Below are 21,158 nucleotides of genomic sequence, written 5' to 3'. Positions count from 1 at the left end.
AGATATTGTTCAAATCTCTCACCTGAAGACTAGTAAGACTATTATCACAGTCGGTAGTATCAATATCGTTCAGATTGATACCGGATCTCTCCATCTCCGCGTAAGTCCCAAACGGCAGTTTACCCAGGCACTCCAGCTTCATGATGTGCATCTTGCTGCGTAGATGCTTGGCCAAGTGGCCGTGTATCCTGAAGGCTATCTTGCAATCCGTACACTTGAACGGCCTGGGATTGCTTGTTGTCGCGGCTCCGAACGTGGAAGTCATGCTGACCTGAAAATTTAATTTATCCAAAAATTAAAATTGCGCTTCCCAATTAAAATTCCTAATGCATTTTCATTTCAATTGTTTCTAATCTGTTATAATATTCCTTTGAGTTTGAATTAATTGATGTTAAACTATTTGAGTTACTAGATAAAGGAAGTAAAAGAAAGCTAACTCGAAACTTGAATAGAATTCTAATCACGTCGTTTCCTCTTGTTAAAGTCGTACCGCTTCTAGCGCCGTTATTTATACGTGTTCATCGTACAAATTATATGTAATTGTATGCAACTAATAGTATGTTTTCTTATCAAATTCAAACTACTGTTAATCCAATTAAAATAATAATTGGAATAATTAGAAGAAAATTGATTTTTTATCTAGTATAAAAGAAGTGTTTACCTTGTTGTGATGAGAGACAGATCGTTCGTGCTTGGTCAAGTGACCCTTGGTCCGGAACGAGACCGCGCAACTCTCGCACCGGTACGGCCTCTCGAAGTAATGAATGTTGATATGCAAACGTAACTGACTAGGTTTGCTGAACACCTTGTTACAAATACCGCACACGGCTCTACCATCGTCCGTCACACTGTAACTATATACAGTAGATTCAGTCCTTTCGGTGATAATTAAACAGTAATTTAAATAACTCAAGTAGATTAAAAATATATTCTCAAACGGATGAAGTATTCTGGAATGATCAATCTATGTATTATTGAAATTATCGCTAACCTGACGTAATTAGGCGCGGGTCCATTCGATGGCTGCAAGAATTCCGCCTGAGGTTTCGCGGCCCCGGTGGGCGCGGTGGGCGAGGGTGACCTGAATCCCGGAACACCGACTACCGCGTCCCTCATCCTCGCCACCGCGTGCTTTATGCTCTCGGCTATATCGCGGCTCTGTTTCGTGATCTCGGGATGTTTCATCTCCGGGACACGATCCACTATGTTCTGTTGCCTAGAAACCTCGTGGATCTTGGCCGGCTCGTGAATACTTAAGGACATCATCTCGTAATTAACTCTAGCTTCTTGTTGCTGCTGCCTATAGTCCGGCATCAAGATCGCTTCCCTATTCGGAGATCTGACGTGGAGATCTTTAGGAGATCTACTGCGATGCGTACTGTCGATCACTTTTAATTTAGGATCGCAACTAGTCGATGGAACGTTTTCCTGTTCTACGTTTCTCGGTTTCGGAGACGGTTCTCGCGAGTAGATTTCTCTTTCCTTTTGCTCCTCGGTTTTAGTATTTCCTACACGATACTGCTGTTTCATTTTACTGTCCATCACGTGTCTCTCGGTTAGATAAGCTTGTAACATCTGACCCTCTGCTTCCGGTTTCCACTCCCTCCCTTGGGAAGAGTTGCTTACCGTTGTTGAAACGGTGGAGGACGTGGAAGAGGTCGGGAAAGTCAGAGTGTAAGGATACGTAGTGGGCCTTCCAGATGGTAAGAGTCCAGGGAATCTGTTGTTATTTCTCTGAGAGAGGCTCAGCAAGCTCTGAGCGGCCTCCTGTTCCTCGCTTCCGGATTCCTCGCTCTCATCTTCCCCCTCGGTGTCCTCTTCTTCCTCTGATGACTCTTCAGGATTGCCTCCACCTAGGGATAGCCGAGCGAGGGCCTCCTTGTCGATGTTCTCGTCGCAAACAGTCGTAGGAACGGGAACGATGCCCAGCTCGACACATTTCTTGTCGTGGGCTTTCGATTTCATGTGCTTCGTAAGATTTCCCTTGGTTTTGAAGCTGTAATAAATCATTTTCCAGAAATGTTTATTTACAAAAAGGAACAATAAACATTGACATAAAAATAACAGAAAACTGATTGAAATTGTTGGAATTTTTACCTGAACGCACAGTGTTTACACGTATAGGGCCTTACGTCCGTGTGTGTTCTGATATGTTTCTTCAACATCGACGGCTTTTTACAGCGAATGCCGCATTCCTCGCAAACGTATCTACCCCGACCTTATCGTAATATACAAATACATTGTTAACCCCAATTACGAGATATATTTCCTTCATTTCGTACGTATAAAAATTCAATTTATTCACCTCTTCCTCTGACATAAGTATAATCTTCGTTGCTCTCGAATCCTCCGTCAAATATCTTAACTCTCTTCGCTTTCTCTTGCATATCACTGTCCACACCGCTGTCAGAACTTGTAGGAGTAGTCGGTCTTTGAGAAGAATGGGTCAGAATATCTTCCTGCTTCTTCCAGGCGATGGTGTAGTTAGCCGGTCTGTGCCGCGAGTCGTAACGCGCCATGTCCACGTCCGGTGGCGATTCTTTGCAAATCTTCCAATTCGAGTACATAGATAAACCGTGTTGCTGCGTCACGTACATAGGCTGAGGTCTGTTCAGAGTGCAATAAAAAACTCTGGTAGAACATTTCAGACCTAGATATGTATAAGCGTGTCCATTTAAATAGAGCTGTCCGTAGGATTTCTTGGGCCTGGGTGTGTCAGGACTGATCAGGGGAAGCGTGTTGGCCGTGGGAGTGATACCATGATGCTTCTTAGGCGTAAACGTGCCCGGCTTTAAAGGCAGCGAGGTTGGCCTCAAGAACTTATTACAATTAGTCTCTTCTTTACTAGCTTCGCTGCTTTTAGGGCTTGTCTCGGGCCTGTCAACTTTCACAACTACATCTACTTTGTTTGGCACCTCTACTTTTGAACTTTCGGCGTTTACGTGTGCTACAGAAGTCGGGACTTCCGGTTTCTTTACCCCGTTGAACGTACCGTAATATTCCGGTGTTAATTTATTTCTGTTCTCATTAAGATTCACTGTTTTAAGCCGTCCATTTTCTATAGGGGGTGGTGAGTCGTATTTAGCGTGATCACTGTGTCCCATAGGTACTACCGCTGTCATTTCCTTCTGATTGAACACTTCGTTCATGACCCACAATCTCTTCCTGTTGTCGAAATTCTCTTTAGGTGAATATTTAAGCTTACTATTTGAACTCGACGACACTGTTGGCGATGCGTCGACTCCGTTAGAATAATTGAAAACTTTTCCGACTTTAGGACTCCGATCGTAAGGAAAATCCCGCCTCTCTGCATTTTTATACTTATTAACGTTCACACTGTTCTTGATATGCCGGTCCAGATCCACTTTAACCTCTCCCGTGGGCCTCCTGTTATACTTCTCTTCACTCTTAACGACCGAGGTACTCAACTTGGAGACCTCGGGTGTACGAAATCCAAGTTTCGAATCCTTCGCTGGGCTGGCCAAGTCCAGTGGCTGATCCATGATGGCAGCTCCACCGGATACTAGTCCCGACATTCCGGATGCACTCTTAACCGGACTGGCCAGGTCCAGAGGCTGTTGGACCATGTGTAATCCAGGAAAACCCGGGATCACTTTATATCCGGTTTCACCGGTGACTCTCGGAGATATGTCTATGGAAGGGGTCAGAGAATGCGGTCCCGGCATTCCTGGGACGTATGGGATGACCTTGCCGCCGTGGAGGATACTCGTGATACCCGGCTGCTGGGGCAGAGTCAACGGATTGTAGGCAGTGATGCTCGTCAGCGGGTTCAGTGGGTCCAGATAGCTGTAACAGGACATCCGGGGCGCTATGCTCGGGGTTGATATGTTCGGTATGATCGGAGCCAGCATCTTCGGGGTGTTGGCCAACGGTATAGTGCCGGGAGTGCTCGCGGGAGTCCCTGGAGGCTTATGGACCATCGTCCCACCCGAATGCAGGCCGGATCGGACTACTATGGAGGCCGTCTCCGAAGTCACGCATTTACTGTTCACGATCTGCTCGGGAGAATTACTCTGACGAGGTTCTATCCTCATGGTCTTCGTTTCACCGGTATTGTCAAGTATTCTAACTTCCCCGCCGAACATTTGCAAAGCGTTCGGCCGCGGATACTTGCTCAGCTCTTCCAACGATCGCAGCGTAGTAGGAACGGAGTCGGGTCTCTGCTTCTTAACCGGCGGGGCATAGGCGTCGACTAATCTGGTGTTACCCAGAAGAGGACCGGGCGAGGGCAGAGGTTGGAGCGTATTATAATAATCGGAAGACTCGGACTCTCTCTTATCAGTTTCCAAGTGATAATCCTTCCTGCCAACGCCTCCTTCGCAGTAGTACCTGCGGTGGACTTCGAGATTATCGATGCTCGAGTAGGGAATATTACAGGAAGGGCAGGGATAGCTCTCGCTCTCGGTTGGTTCTTGATTTGAACTTTGCGTCTTTAACAATAGATCCTTGATTATAGAACCTTCCGAGCTGTTCCGTTCCGTTTTATTTTCTTGAGCGAAGCTCGCGCTGTAGCATCGTTTTCTCGAGCCCTCTTCCGCGGATGAGAGGTTCAAAGGTTGGTCCGCTTGTTTTTGTTCTATTAAACTCTGTTGCCTCTGTATCAGCTTGTGCAATCGCGGATCCACGGTATCTACGATAGCCTGGTTATCGGTTATAATCTTGTCTATGTGCTCCTGAACCTGTTCCGGGTTCGGTTTCGAGTTGGCAGTCGTCGAGGAGGGGGAAGAACTAACTGTGGAAGACGCTGAAGACAGGGAAGACGTTTCCACGTCGTTGTTCACACACTGGAGCGCCGTGTGGAACTTCGGCTTGTAGATTTTCCCGGTTTTCACCGTTTTTACTACGGACACGGACGTTGTGGGTGTAGAAGAGGGTGGAGGGGGCGGGGTACCGGTCCCGTTGCTCGCACTGTCTGACAGACTTATATCTGAGTCCTCCGACACCTGAGAAAATCGTTTCGCCTCTTTGGATATACTTTGGAAATCATTATGCAAAGTCTTATGCTAAATGTCTCGATTAAAATTAACGATAATAAGAATCTTGTGAGAAATGAAATTTGATAAGTAAACAGCGACTTCCAGCGAAGTTATGGTTATTTAAAATTAACACACAGAGCTGATGTAACTTCATTAATAATGAAAACATACAATTGTTCGTCATGTTATGATTCATATCTTAATCAGAATTTAATATCTCATCGGAAAAGAAGCATGTTTTGTAATGGAGATGATGAAACTTATGCAGAATTACATATAATCTCTAAAAGGTCTTTAAAAGTAGACCACGTACTGAGAAACTGGTACCGTATGCAATTCTACAGCTAATAGAATATGAAGAACGATCACACACCTTGCTGGCATCGCCACCCTCCATCTTAAGAGCGTGAGCCCTCGACCTGCAGTGCTTGTAAAGATTCGACTTGGTCTTGAACGCGAACCCACACGGCACGCAAGGATAGGGCCTCTCGTTCGTGTGCGCTCTGATGTGTTTTTGGAGAACACTGGGCTTGGCACACGACAACCTACAGTAGGGACACACGTAGCTCTTCCTGTACTCCCCTGTCGCCTCGCCGTCTCCCGATTCCGGAGGAACTTCAATAGACTTGATAGGATCCTTTCTCTTGGATGGGTCAGGGGATGAATTGTTGGGAGCCACGGTTTCCTCTTTCTTCGGCTCCACCTTAGGTGGACTAGCCTCGGTCGTCGCCATTTTCTTGAATTTCTTGTGCAGGTACTTCGGCTCGCCATCGTTATTATTGTTATTATTGTTATTGTTATTGTTGTTATTATTGTTGTTGTTGTTGTTGGTCAACTGTGGGTCTGTCATTGCCACAGTGTGAGTCTCTGAAAAATAGAATAATATCTCTGGTTGGAGAAAGTGATTTGACGTGAAACAAATAGATAAATGTGTGAGTAAAAGTATAAAAGCTGTGAATAAATGAATGAATAAATGTATGAAACAGTGAATAAATGGATGAACAGATAAAAATGAAATAAATAAATGAATATAGAAATGAATGAACGGTGGAATGAATAAATGCATGAAATAAATAAACGTGAATGAATGAATGAACAGGGTGAAGGATGGAATAAAGGAAACGTATTTGTATTCAACTTATTTTTGTCAGTTACTGCTAATTCCAGGATTCCACTACTGCGAATTCCATGGAAGAATTGAAATCGTGAAAAATAGAGTACTTATGCAAAAAATGAACGTGGAGAATCGTTCAGGAGTGGAAGTTCAGAGAAATTTAATTTAAAGAATGTTGAATATAAAAGTAGAAGAGGATAATAAATATGAAAACCCTACAGGGAACAGCAAGACGCAATAGAAAATAAGGAAAATATGGCACGTCGAACGAGGAGATCGAGCACGCCACGTGTACTACAGTAAACTGGCAAAGCGGAGAAAGGAATATTGTTAATTGTATGATTCACAAACAGATCCACAACTGTTTCCCGATACGCGAAACGACCAGATTGTTCCGGGAATCTCTCCTACCGCGAAAATATCGCAATGAATCACGTGCTGAATAGAGCGATTGGAAGGAAACTTCTGGGAAACCCGTAAGTAAATATTTTTTTTACTCATCAAGGTCCAATCAATATCGTACATTCCGTTCGCAATTTTTTCCAATCAGGTTACGGAGTTCAATTACGTGTATTGCTAACCGTGTGTACAATTATTATTATCTGTCTTATATGATCGTGCAAATGCGTAGAAAATTTAAAAAGACTGTGTCTCCTTTCATTGGATATTTAATAGTTTCATTAACGTCGCATAATTTATAGGTAGAAAAAATATGTAGAGTAATTGCGTTTGGAACGTTCTAACTTAATTAATTCAGAAGAAGCAGCGAGGCATTTTAAGTCGACTCTGAATAATTTCTTAATAGATTCTTGAAGAGACTTAATGGCCGAGCGAGCGGGGACGAGTATAAACGTCTCATTACTTATAAATGGAAATCCAATCGGAGGAAAAGCGTTAAGTTAAACGGCGACCGAGTGATCTGAACTATTGAACCCGGCTCTTTCCGCTTTCGTAAACGTTCTTTTCATTCCCGCATAAATCCACAGGAATCTGACCTTTCGTGGCTTGAATAATTAAAATCGGCGATCGGAAAAATTGCATGTAGGAGCGTGTGATCATCGATCGATTTACGACTAAAAAACTATCAATTTTCAATTGTTCATTATCTAATAATTAACGTCACACCTGCGTCACGTAATCCGGTTTCACAAAGACAAACAGTTCGAGAATAAATATTCAAGAGGAAAAATACTTGTGCGGTGCAAAAGAATTCCGAAATCAAAAAGCAACTTCGACAAGAAGGACGATCAAAGCGAGAGAGCGTCGTGTTTAAAAGAAAAAGACGAAACATCGCGATGCGTCCGCGTTTTTTCTTTGTCATCGTTTCTCTCCTTTTTCTGAAATAGCACTGGCAAACAAAGTGTATATCCGACTCGACGCATTTCCATACAAAGCATAGATTTGCAATACGCGCTGGCGCGCCCTGAGAAATTTCCAGCTTTGAAATCGTGCAAGAAACGCTGTTGTAAATCGAAGAAAAATTTCGTTTCCCAGAATTCTGCACGATTTAAGAAAAAATGTATGCGGAATTCGAAGTTCACCGCTAATACATTCCGAGTTCGATATATGCATAACCATTTAATGTATTCCAGGAAGAAAAACGCATTTAAAAACATGTGATAATCTTAGGACGGAAGTTGAGGATAATATATTTTAAAGATGTTTGTTTTTAAATTTTACTCAAATTAATAATCATCGATTACTTGCCCCATATTAAACAGATAGAGAATTTTTATTTGAAACATCAAAACAATGCCCGGTTGCCGTCATCGTACAGTGAACGTAATTATTATACATACGCAGAATCGAGGGAAACAAGAAATCGAGGGAGAAGTGAATGAAACGACAATGACGCCATTCATTCTTATAAATCCTCCTCCACGCATATGCACGCTATATGCTATCAATGGAGAATTATCTCGCTATAGAGGATGCCTTTAATGCTTTGTGTTTTAATTACCTCGCGTCTCTCCCGCGTTTTCTAGAATTCCGTTTTCGATTGATCGAAATAATACGCCCACGCGCATAACGCAAGGTACGTTTCTAAATAAAGCCTCACCCAGGCCATCGTTATAAATAAATGAGCTATAAAAGGATAAAGCATAGCAAGAGATTATCTTCTTGTTCCATTTATAATTGTTACACTGAGAATTGCAGTGCTAAATAATTCATACTGGCAATTCTTGTAAACTATAAACAAAGTTGTATCTCTTCGAATACAATTAAATTATAACAGACTATAAAATTACTTATTTATGAATAAAACATGTAAGAAAGTTGTAATTCAATTAAAAGAGTGGTACTGAAATTATCTGTTTTTCTGTTTGATCTCATCAATGTCTCAACTATGAGGCCATATGGTACCGAGATAATGCTCGTCGGCACTATTGCTAAATAGTCAGTACAAACAGCGAGGACCGATAAACTGAATATCGTAATGGTTAATACGGAGGAGGCTATCGTCGATTAATTATTGCGTGCGCGCATTAATAGGAGCACTGGTTCATTGTCTAAGTCATTCAACTCGCAATAATAATTATTCCAGCCTAATAATTCCGACGAACCGAGGAGAATCAGAATAATGCGCAAGCCAGAATTAGCATAGCGCTGATAAGAAAAACGTCATCATCGTTGACACACGAAGGCTGTTGCACACGCTGTGCAGAGATAACGCAACGCAACATAGCATGGATCCATGAAATCAAGCATAACTCGTGCGACAAACGGTCAATTACCATGAATAGTCCACTGCGTGCTCGCTATACACGTACGCACTGGTTGCATTCGTCATCCTTTCTTCTATTGTTGATGGACTTCTTTTATGACGGAATTTATACTGATACTATATACATGCTTTTAAAGGATTTGATCTACCCTTGTGTCACGATAGGCATACTTTGCGTAGTATTTGATTTTATTGGAGAAAGATAAACGAAGTGGTATAAGTCATTCATAAAATATACGGGAGTATTTAATCCATGAAAAGAGTCAGTATAAAACTAACTAAGCGTAAACTTCATAAAAGCGTCAGATCCTTCACAGTTGGCATAGCTAAGTAAATACGCTTTTCTTAAGTAGAATAAGTCAATATATAATAGGCAGAAGTAGCTGATTCTACTGTAAGCGTGAGATTCTTGTAACAATCTCTACGATGAACATTCCAATTCCACGACGATATAAGAAAAATCTCGAACGCTTCTCATAGTTTTAATGAAAAATATGGTCCATTGGAGCTCGTTCGGCATGCATTAAATTGTATAGTGCTGCCATCGAGATCAGAAACGGGAGATTCCCGCGACAACGAAGTGAGTCACGCGTGCTCCGTTCGTCGTCTGACGAAACGTCCTTCCCCCTCCTGCCCCGAGCCTCTCTATCGCCATCGCCGCGAAGCGCCTCTCTCCTCTCTATCTCTGAACTGGTCTGACGAAGCGCCAACGCGTTTCCACTCTCCTCTCCTCTCGTATCGGCCACTTAGCCTGGCTCGGTGTCTCCGGTTCCGAGACTCGACTCGATTCGGCTCCGCTCGCGTTCGCCAGGCCACGAGGAAACCCCGACCGACCGCGTTTCCCCGCCGCCACCTCGCCGTGGCTCACGGATAGCTGTGTTCCAACTTTCCTCGCCCCTCGGACCGCCTCGGAATTCCCATCCCTACGAGCACGCGAGCCAGCGAGATGAAGGGAGAGAGGCGAGGAGAACCAGAAGCGAAGCGCGGATCCGTGGCGACGATGGAGCGGTGAACGGGTGATTAGGTCACGCACCCCGTGCGTCTACGTCTACCACTACGGCTGCTACGTGCCCTAGGCCCTAGGCCGTTCACGGCCGTGTGTTCACGGAATCCCCCGTTCTCTTTAACTATCTATCTCGCGCACTATTACCGCCCTTTCAATTTTATTCTTCACGCATTTAACATTATCTTCGCCATTATCGCGCAGACAAAATGAACGCGCGAAGAGAATAGGATTTCCTAATTGTAGATTAATGAATGAAACAGTATAAAATACATATTATGAATTATCTGATTCTGTTATACTTTTATATTTATTTACCGTGAAGTAAATTTAGAATTTAAGATAAACTAGTGAAGCAATACAAATCAATATGAGATGAACAGAAGACAGTGCTTGAGAAAAAGCTTGTGCAAGATGTAATGGAATACATGAATGTACTTAGGTATTCTTCAATCTTAATGAGTATGATTAAATGGGGAGCCAAGTAGAGTAGCTCTAGGGAAGAAGAATGAGGCTCTGAATGAAGGAACCGAATACATAATAGAATATATACATATAGAACAAACAGCGGTGTTCTATTTCCCCCTTGGTTCTTATTTTAGGTTCAACTTTGAAGTGCAGTTACGCATGGGGTTGTTACTCGGTGCGAATCCGATTAAAATAACCGGCGGGTGAACGAGGCAGTTAAACTTATTCGATTTGTCGAAATTTGCCAAGGGAGACCCGCCGTCCGCCGTAAATTCTTCGGGAAGTTGGTCGCGTTCGTTCGTTCAGCGATACCGTAAAGGCGGTTACGGCCTTGTAATAAGCTTAAACGGATCAAACGCGTTCGCTTTTCTCCTAGGGAACTACTTTCGATCTTTTAACTTTGCCGGCTTCCACCGAATCGACACGATTCCACCTCCTTTCTCGTATTTCAATCCGAAAACTAAGTCATGCCGTTCTTATTCTCAGCTTCCAATGAATCTTGATTGAAGACTTGATTCGTCAAAAGCGCCGAACAAAGCTGTTCGCAATTTAACGATTTAAATCAAACGGACAGTTAAGTCACACCGGCGTCACATTCTTGGTATTGCAGGATCAGAATAAAAAAAAAATGTGATTTTATTAGTCTATAAATAATTCATACTCTCTACTGTATTGACTTATTCTACTTCTGAGGTAGAACTGTACTACAATATGCAGCGAAGTGTTTGTTACTTTCTATGGAAAGCGGAATATCCATGGAAATCGGTAATCGTTAGGCGAACTCGTTGAAGATAATTCCTCTAATAGATCCTCCAATTAAAAAGGAGGTACGCGCGGAATTTCGTTCGCGTTCCTACCAGTTTAATGAATGATCCAACGTTACGTTGTAAAATTACGTTCATTAACAATTTTATTGCGAAATAACATCGTTTAGCCGAGTTTAATCGTCTCTCCCTCTTGGGAGACAAAACAGAATTAGGAACATTTCTCCTACATAGTAAATTCTATAAATATCCGCGGAATCTGTTCTTAGAAGATCTGCGTTTCTAGACGCTCGTCCACTGACTTAAGAATTAACCCGGATAGCCTCAATTTTCCTTTTGGTAGCTAGCTACGATCCTCCTGGAAAACGACGTCTTTTATCACGTTTACGCATGAAAGAAACTTATTCGATTCTACTAAAAACTGTAGCAGGACGTTTCGAATACTTCCACCGATTTTATCTACAATAAATATAACATTAATAATGTAACAGTATTTTGTTTCTTAATTTCCAAACGCGAAAGAAGTAACTATCTCTCAAACAGTGAATGGTTTTATCTGTTCTTGTTTAGAAATAGATTTTTAGTACCGAAATTGCTTTGTAAATCTGGGAAGACGGATTGGTTGGCAGCGGGCAAGAAGAAGCGTGGCCAGCTAGGTGTCTTTCCGTCTCGGTAGCATGAAAATAGCCGATCGTACTTGGAATAACGCTCGGCCTACGCGTTAAGCATGCTACGTACTATACAACGTTCGTCCGAGCGATTACACGACACGACTCCTTCGTACATACGTACACGGTTGCATAGATACACACGTACGCACGTGGCTGTAGTAGGGAACCCGAGGGAAGACCGTTGAGGAAAAAAGAGAAAAACGGAACGCGAACAAAACGAGCAACGGAGTGAGACAGAAGAAAGGCCGAGAAGCGGAGACAGGTAGAGGTAGATAAATGCTGTCGGCGTTCGAGAGAAAAGGAGGCGAGACACTGTTGTCACACCGTATCTTCTACGCTACACGGGGTCAGAGACGAGGGAGGGGGGAAGGGGGGGTAGCGAGGATTGCGAGAATCGAGGGAAAGAGAGACAGGAAGGGAGCCGAGATGAAAGAAGAGGGACGGATGAGTCTCGGTGAAAGAGAAGTTCAAGGGAGAGGAACAGAGATGCGAACAGGAGATTCCAAGAGACTCGAGAGGGTACAAGGTAATTTAACAAGAGGAAAGGACAGAAATAGACGGAGACGAGAGAGGAGATTCCGCAGGAGAAAACGTGACAAACTCAGGACTCCGGGAGAAAGAGGTAACGCTGAGTAGAAGTCTCGACGGAGAACAGAGGCGCGAACAGGGATAGGAGATTCCAAGAGGAAACGACCACGAGACAGAGACGGAGACGCGAATAAGAGAGAGATCCGACAGGAGATTCCGAGACAGAGAGGCCACGAAAGAACAGAGACAGAGTGCAGACTCCGCAGGCTCGAAACTCCAGATGGCGAGAGAGAAAGAAGAACGGGAGATTCCGCGGTCGAGAGAGGGAGACGGGTAGAGGATTCGTGGAAAGGAGAGCAAAGCGGAGAGCCGAGAGCTCATGGTTCACCTGTCGTCATGGCAACGCCGCTTCGCCGCTCACTTGTTACTCCATCGGCATAGCTCGGCCCTCGGTCCTCTCGCAGCCTCCGCAGAAGGAATACGATCCGCGATCCATGGTTAACAGATCCAGGAACAACCCTCCCGATTCACCCTTATCACAGAAACACGCGCGGACGACGCCGGGATTCCCGAACGACGATCCTCCTGTTCCGCACTCTATACAACGTATCACTAACACGCGTATCACAGAACGAGAAGAAGAAGAAGAAGAAGAAAATTGGGAAAGGAGACACTCTGCTCCCCGTGGGCACCACTCAAGCCCGAAGTCACTCTTCTATTTTAAGCCTCCGCACTTGCCCTGCGTTGTCCGCGTCTCTTGGCACTTCGCTTCTTTCTTTCTCACGCACACACCGACGGCCACGGGACGGAGATACGAGATACTTGCTATCCTTTTCCGACTCGTTATCCACTTACCAGCGCGTCAATCTGTTTGCTATGCAAATCCCGTCCGACCGGTGCTGACGTAGACGACGGGCAACACCGACGCAGGAGCGGGTCCGTCGACGATATCTCCTACTAACACAGTTGTAAAGCGAGCAGTTAGTCATTGCCCGCCAACGGCACACACGCACCAAATGTATAATTGGCTACCGCACGGGTTCTCCTCTCCTTTCAGTCCGACCACGATTCTCTCTCTGCGTTTGCCACGGCACCAACACTTACAGTCGTGGACAGATACCGCTACCACCACCACGGTACCCCCGGGTAATATCACCAACACGCGTCGGCGACACGGTGTCGCTCGGCGAACGAACAACTCCGACTCCGACCAATTCTGACTCCGCTCCGACTTATCCGCTTCGACTCCGACTCTCGTCTGACGTCATTGGCGCCTAACCACGACGTATTTCGCTTGTTCCATCGGAGCCTCCTCGTGCGCCTCGTGCATCCGCTCGCGAATCTTCAACAAGTGTATCCTTTCGACTTGTTGCAAGGAGAGACAGCTGCCGTTACCAACTTCCGACCATCCCATTCATCCCGTTCGCGATCGCTAATTGAATCCTGCAACACTTTCCGTCAACACTTTGAATCAGCACCACTACCACCACCACCGCAGCCGTCGACGCTACTAGTTTATCACAGAGTCTCGCAGCGTTAAACCGTCTCTCTGCCGGGGTCGGATCTTCAACAAGTGATCGGAGCGCGACGTTGGATCCAGGCTCCAGGGTCGCGTACACTGTTCTATAGGTGGCACACGCGCGCGCTACACCTCCTCACGGTGTTGTTATTGTTGCGTAACTGGCGGCCCGCTAAGCCAGTAAGCAGCACGGCCAGCCGAGAGTGTGCGTCTGGTATGGTAGGTAGGCAGCCGTGAGAGTTTCCGACTGGGATAGAGAGAGAGAGACGTGGGTGAGCCAGCGGAGTGTGGGCGAGACCAAGAGAGAGAGGAGCGAGCAGTGCGCCGTCTGGCGTGGCTGACGACAGTCTACTGCCTTCCGAGAAACACGAGGCGATTCCGTGTATCGAACGCGCACTCCCCGAGGGATCGACGGACAGAGTGGGGAGATGGATACGTCCGTCCGGGACGCGCGGGGTCCGTTTCGAGACGAGCCTAAGGCCTGGGTCACACCGGCGTCGTCCCCATTATCATCGAACCTTCGATTTTATCCCTTCTCAATACTCAAATTGCACAAGAAAGTCATCTGCGCCAGGAACAGTTTGCATAATTTACTCATCTTGCATCGTAAGTTTCACTCCTTTACCAAAATCATTCATCCGGGACATGAATTTCTCTGACTCATTAAAAAAATGCATCGGTCAGTCACAGTCTGAGGATGAAAATAACAACATCGAGGGGGGACTCATCGAGTTAATCGTCGACACTTCATAATCATAATATCGCTCGGATAATGGATGAATAACTCTTAATCAGTAGAATCTACTACTGTGCAAGTTAACGGCTTTGAACTGTTATCTGGCAGAGATACGTTCATAGAACCTTCTTCTCACGCGTCTACCAGTCCCGGAAGGACGGCCTTCAGGGAATTGACCTCCGCGAAGCGACCGCTTCTCGGGTGAGCCGATCCGAACCGAAGGAAATATGTACACGCTATTACAATAAAGAAAGTGACAGAGCGTACGAAACTGATCGAAACCGGCAATCGTCCAGCAGAATAAAGAGTACAGTTATTTGAAATCGTTGCAAGCCGCCGTGACGCCTTGGAAACAAAACGCCAGACACACACATGTATAACGTATTTTGAAATACATCTACCGATCTGTAGATATTGCGTTGGTTTTTAAGGCCTTGAGAGATTAAACGAAATTGCTAAAAGATCATTTGTACGTATCCGAGTTTACAAGCAGATACCTGAAGGAATTCCCTGAAGGAGGGACGAGTCCTGAAAGAGGGGCACCGGCAGGTGTACTCGAGAATCCGTTCCACCTGCGGTTTCCACGGTCCGAGATCCCTCTCTTATTCTAGCACGCCTCCGGTCCGTTTCGTTTAGAACCCAGGCGATACAAGGAGCTAAATCAGTGCCAATGGTAATCGACTGCGTTTCGTGACTGACTCACGTCATTCGATCGGGTAGGAGCATAACAGAAAGCTTCGGGATCAAAAGTGACTCATAATAAAATCCACAGTTCTCCGATCGGGCGAGATGCAGAGTATTGGATAATACAGTAGCTACTTCGGGCGGAATTATTCCAGGGCAACGGGGTAAAATATTCAAACAGCATCCTACGATTCCTATTTTTGTTCGACGGCGTTCCACTTCTTTCGCTAACAGGATAATTAGACGCGGAAGTGACAGGACCGACGAATGAAAATCGGGACTATGACAGATCCTTGGAAACAAAAATTGTTATTCGAGATTCGATCTTCCTCTTCGGTTAATCTAACCGATAAAATAAGCCGTTGAACCAGAACGTCTTATAATTATACGAATCTGACATTAACAAGCATTTATCAAGTGTGCATAAAATTAGGAAACCCTCGTTTTAAGGTTCATCTATATTTAAACAAATTTCTTTAAAAGAGTCTGTTCAAAAATATAAATAAATCCTCTCTGAGACACTCGCATTAAATGTTCCAGATAAGTATAGAAAGATCTAAAATACTAGATATTAATGAATGTAATTCGGTACGATTTTTCATACTGAATTATACTAGTGAATTCATGCGGATCGAATAGTGAACGCCAAATTTGAATGGTGTCACTGCGTGTCAAAGTTTAAAAATAAATCCCTCTGGATATTAATATTCGAAATTGGCTATCGTTGAACTCGTATCTGACAGATTAAACGATTTAATCCCGTGGCTATCGATACGGAATACGGATATACGCGTACATGCACAGAGGCGGCCGAGGGATTCCGAGAAAAACAGAGAGAGCCGGTTCGAGCAAAAAAACAGTGGCCGGAGCGCCGTTTCCTCGGCCGATTTGCGTCATTATATGTATGTAGCTCGGTCGCTGTACATAGAATGACGACTACCGGGGCAAGAGTTGCGTATAAATGCAGATACCGAGGCACTTGAGTAATTACAATTACAGGGAAAGAGACCCGATAACGCCTCTGAGATAACCGCGCAGATAACTCCGGAATTGCCAAATAAAGTACGCTTATCGATACCGATCGTTGCTCACTACACTGAAATTCAGCAAGAAAAATGAATTAACAGTCTGCAGTGAAACCTAGTTGATTCAATTTGTTTGATCGGGATTCACTGAATAAACAAAAGGTAGTCAAAATTTTTTATTTGTGAAATGGATAAGTGAATAAGAAAAGAGATTATTATTAAATCATTTGAAACGTGAAATTGAAGCTTGGAATATTTTCCAGCATCAAACCATTCATGTCGATCATGAAAGAAAAACCGAGATTGAAAAGGGAATTAAATCGCCGTTCAAATTTTAACTTCGGGTGCTTGAAAGTTGAAAGAGAGAGGGTCAAGTAAATTCCCGATTTCAGCTTGAACCCACGAAATCCTTGAGAGACCTTACACCGATACGATCGATAACATCAAGATCCTCCTTTTTCCCTTGCAATTTACACTCTTTTTGTCTCGAGAACTCCGGGACGATAGGACCAAATCCGAGAACAAAGAAACCTGCGAATACTTCTGTTGGCAAGGACTTCAAACACTCAGCACCTTAGCAAATTGATAAACTTCTAAATTGAACGATTTTTATTTATCTATTCTATTGTACGTGCCGCAACGTAGATTACAAATAAAAAATAAAGCGATTACTTATCTAGATTGATTGCGTGTGCAATTACTCTCTCTCTCTCTCTCCTCTTCGTTATCGTTTTGTTTGCAGGTGATTTTGACAAATTGCGATGAGTCATTCGTCAGTGAATATTATTTGCGACTTAATAATATCTTGTCACCAAGTTCAACGATAAAAGCTCGCTCGAACTAATCAATGATCACGCTTCTGATGCAACAGAATTATGAATATTATGAAATAGTTTCCACAAAAGATTCAAGCTGAATGAATTTGATAACACTTAAAAACGTTTGATAATTAATTAATGAAAGTTGTAGAAATCCGGAAATTGTTTTATTGGTGTTTCGTTATAAGTTCACGGTCCCTTTAAACTTAAACTCCAGCAGGGACCAGGAACTCGAACAGGTCGAGGAATCGTAAATTACACGATCGGAGAAGAAAAGACCCTTTTTTCCTTTTTTCTCTACCTGCTCTCGACACGCAAAGCACCGGTTCGCTTCACAGATGCCAGGAGCTCCCCTCTGATCGGAACGAAGAGGTACCGGAAAAATGTTCAGATTTTCCCGGGAACTACCTGCCACCTCAGACTCGTCAGAGACGGCCAGTCCCTTTGTTGACTGTCTCTCAAAGACGCGAGGCCTTGCATGATCTTATCTTTATTGAAGACAGTAGTGAAGTATTCTTTTGTTTCTCTTTACCTGGGACGAGTTTTATGTACTCGGAATGTTGACATTTGTCAAATTAAAAGAGGTTCGACTTAATTACTGCAACTTGTTGCTTCCTTTAACTATTAACAATTATTATCTAAAAACATAGAAGTTGATATAGTTAACGATTTTACTGTGTATTCGACTGAGAATCTTATAAATAAACAAGAAGAAATTCAATCTTTTTGCATGTTAATAATTTTCTAGTTTAAAATTATAGCGAGTATGAAATTGCCAACGGTTGGCAGTAATCAACGAGATTAGACGGTAGACAAGCAATCTGTTGGATGTTCCTGAATAATTAATAGCTCGAAAGAAAGAAACAGTGTCGTATTGGGATTCAACAGGTGGATATAGCGTGAGGCGTGCGACCTAGCCACTGTCATACCGTCTTATTACCGTTTCAGTCTAACAGCTCTGATATGCAGTACTACATACGTACTACGATCGACGCAACGCGTGCGACAGCCTAACTGACCTAACTCTCCACGGTTACAACCTGTTGCGACTAATGCGATACTAAAGTCGATTTTGACCGTGTCTCAAGAATCAAATAGCTATTTTATTCAACCCTCTGACGGATTATCATGAATGAAGAAGCAACGTTTTATTAAAGAGTTCGTAGTACGTCGCGTTGAATTATAATATCTGATACGTGGGGAAGATATATTTTTACACAGAAGCAAAGAAAGAGGTACGAACCTTGGCGACGGAAGGGAGGAAAAAGCGGAAAGAAATGGAACCTCGTCGGAGGGAATAAAAGAAGCTGGTTCCAGGTAAAGGACGGGGAAGAAAGGAAAAGAAGTTCTCGGAGAGGACACGCTGTTCGTGGAAGTTTGGCCCTCAATACTTCTTCACTTAACTTTCTGACCAACTTTTATTACTCCGACTCCGTTTCCCTTTATAGGAGTACACCATTCAATTCCAGTTATTTTCGCTATCATCCATTTACTATACTTCATCGCCTCTAATTATCAAAAATTGTATAATACACGAGCTCCTAACTTTTCCCTAAACGAGGCTATCAAAAATATCTAAAATTATTTATTATCAAGCTTGAGAGTTCAAATAGGCATAAATTCATTGAATAATTTCTATGATGCAATGAACTCACGTAATATTTATATACGGAATATTTTAATAAAATCATTATTAATTCATAATTAATATATAATCAATATAATTCAAATTAGTTATTGTATCCGATTCTTATTGACTGACTTTGTATTTAGTTCTTGTACAAGGACTTTTAAACTCCTTTAAACGAAACTGTTCCGTAAGCTCTATTCGCGAGAGACCGAAATGATTTATTATATTGCAGGTACTTAGAAAGTGGGTATAGGAATGTTAGTTCGACAGCCGCGAGAGGAATTTCGCTCGACGAGAAGTTATTTTAATCGCGATTACGGCTAGATAAAGGCGGCATTATCGATTATTCGCATCGGCCAAACCGAAGGAAAACGGGTCCTAGAGTTTTACGAGCCGACCGAACCCCGGTTAACTGGAGTTATGCGTTCTACTTAATTTACTATCGTGTACAGCAGACTTGTCCAGTAACTACCTTGCCCGGAATGCGAACCCGGCATTTGTTTTGTCTCTATCCGGACAAGAAATGCTTTCCTATACATTTTTACAGTTTCCCGTCTCGTTTAACCGTTGATCAATTTAAATATCAGATAGAAATATCGACGATTGGAAGAACGTCAATGAACAGGAATACGATGTCACGATTAACTTTTCCCTAAACGAGGCTATCAAAAATATCTAAAATTATTTATTATCAAGCTTGAGAGTTCAAATAGGCATAAATTCATTGAATAATTTCTATGATGCAATGAACTCACGTAATATTTATATACGGAATATTTTAATAAAATCATTATTAATTCATAATTAATATATAATCAATATAATTCAAATTAGTTATTGTATCCGATTCTTATTGACTGACTTTGTATTTAGTTCTTGTACAAGGACTTTTAAACTCCTTTAAACGAAACTGTTCCGTAAGCTCTATTCGCGAGAGACCGAAATGATTTATTATATTGCAGGTACTTAGAAAGTGGGTATAGGAATGTTAGTTCGACAGCCGCGAGAGGAATTTCGCTCGACGAGAAGTTATTTTAATCGCGATTACGGCTAGATAAAGGCGGCATTATCGATTATTCGCATCGGCCAAACCGAAGGAAAACGGGTCCTAGAGTTTTACGAGCCGACCGAACCCCGGTTAACTGGAGTTATGCGTTCTACTTAATTTACTATCGTGTACAGCAGACTTGTCCAGTAACTACCTTGCCCGGAATGCGAACCCGGCATTTGTTTTGTCTCTATCCGGACAAGAAATGCTTTCCTATACATTTTTACAGTTTCCCGTCTCGTTTAACCGTTGATCAATTTAAATATCAGATAGAAATATCGACGATTGGAAGAACGTCAATGAACAGGAATACGATGTCACGATTGTACCGTCCCTAAATAATTATTGATACGCATACTTCTATATTTCCGAAGATACAATTTCACGTTGGACTCTGTGAAAGTTCAAACGGTCATTCTTTTCGATTACGAGCAATGATTAATCGATAACTATAGGTCGGATGGGTTAAAATAGATCCCGAGGACAGGATTTCTCTGGGTGACGCGTGAGTGGAATCGCGAATCTGGGTACCGGCCAAAATAATTATTTGTGACGAGCTTCGAGCTCCCTGTGGGCAACAAAAGGCCTTGCGAGCCGCGAGAGAAACGAGTAACTGAAATAAGCGATCAGGAAGCCTCTTCGGACCAAGCTCCGGGAACTGTTTACAAACTGTAACAAGTAGCACTCGTCTTCCTATCATTTTATTTTATTTTACGTAACACTCATGGGAAATCCATTGGTTTTATGCCGAATACCGCAAATCGGAATTTCCCAAACGTTCACTAGGATTCCACGAAATAGAGGATAATTCGGTTTGAATACGCGAACCGATGTTCGCCTCGCATCGCTGTTAGTTCTAACTGCAATAATTGATACCGACGTATATCGAAATAGAGAATCCTCTAAATACTCGCGTTTCGTTGTGACACAACGTGTAACACCTGTATGGCTGCCAAACGTTCTAAAAGTACGTCATATGTATAATGGAAGCGGTTGCAAATATTAAATCGGACGTATACGCAATGAAAACATGTGTTGGTTCATTGTACCGCAACATTTGGCATGAATGACGAAAGGTAGATGAATGAAACACGATACAATTTTTCTCGATCAACGGGTTCTCGTATATCTAATTCACCTTTCGCGATACAAACACTTTCGAATTGTCCAATTTAATCCCAATACTGTGAATCCACCACAATTTGCTATATTTTTTTTAAATCTCGTTTATTTTAATGTTTTAGTATTTTCAATTATAAATGACGTAAGACATTCCGAATTATCGATCATAAAAAAAGGATTATTCACTATTTTAGTATGAGACACACTAAATGGATGCGTAAGTGCATATTACTTCTCACGTTTCAACAGCAGAATGCCTGAGGGTCTTTTACTAACGTAAGAGAATCATTGTGAAAATGATTAAGA

The 21,158-nt window shown here is 43.0% G+C and overlaps 1 protein-coding gene and 1 long non-coding RNA gene across 5 annotated transcripts in view; one reads left to right on the top strand and one right to left on the bottom strand.

Annotated features, from left to right (window-relative positions):
- The window catches only part of LOC108629721 (transcription factor HIVEP3-like), a 15,456-nt gene extending 1,400 nt beyond the window's left edge, over window positions 1–14,056 (bottom strand). Inside the window, exons 1-7 of one of the 4 annotated variants that reach the window (XM_018032556.2) lie at window positions 12,659–14,056; window positions 5,371–5,864; window positions 2,306–4,964; window positions 2,098–2,218; window positions 992–1,996; window positions 662–854; window positions 23–271 (exon numbers count right to left, since the gene is read on the bottom strand). In XM_018032556.2, coding sequence (XP_017888045.1) covers window positions 23–271; window positions 662–854; window positions 992–1,996; window positions 2,098–2,218; window positions 2,306–4,964; window positions 5,371–5,864; window positions 12,659–12,668 — 4,731 coding nt within the window. In that variant the 5' untranslated portion in view covers window positions 12,669–14,056. Of the gene's footprint in view, window positions 1–22; window positions 272–661; window positions 855–991; window positions 1,997–2,097; window positions 2,219–2,305; window positions 4,965–5,370; window positions 5,865–8,846; window positions 10,124–12,658 lie in introns of those variants that run through there. The other 3 variants (XM_026817501.1, XM_018032554.2, XM_018032555.2) reach the window with 3 other exon arrangements.
- Window positions 14,057–14,113: 57 nt separating this feature from the next.
- Window positions 14,114–16,915, top strand: LOC113464900 (uncharacterized). The gene is made up of 2 exons (XR_003389762.1): window positions 14,114–14,395; window positions 14,474–16,915. It is a non-coding gene; the product is annotated as an uncharacterized LOC113464900 (long non-coding RNA).
- The last annotated feature ends 4,243 nt before the right edge of the window (window positions 16,916–21,158 follow it).

This window comes from Ceratina calcarata, unplaced genomic scaffold, assembly GCF_001652005.2.
Source record: "Ceratina calcarata isolate Rehan_Ccalc_2016 unplaced genomic scaffold, ASM165200v1 scaffold585.2, whole genome shotgun sequence".
NCBI classification, from domain to species: Eukaryota; Metazoa; Arthropoda; class Insecta; order Hymenoptera; family Apidae; genus Ceratina; species Ceratina calcarata.
Note: the sequence above shows the minus strand (reverse complement) of the source record. Positions and strands in the feature narration are given on the sequence as shown.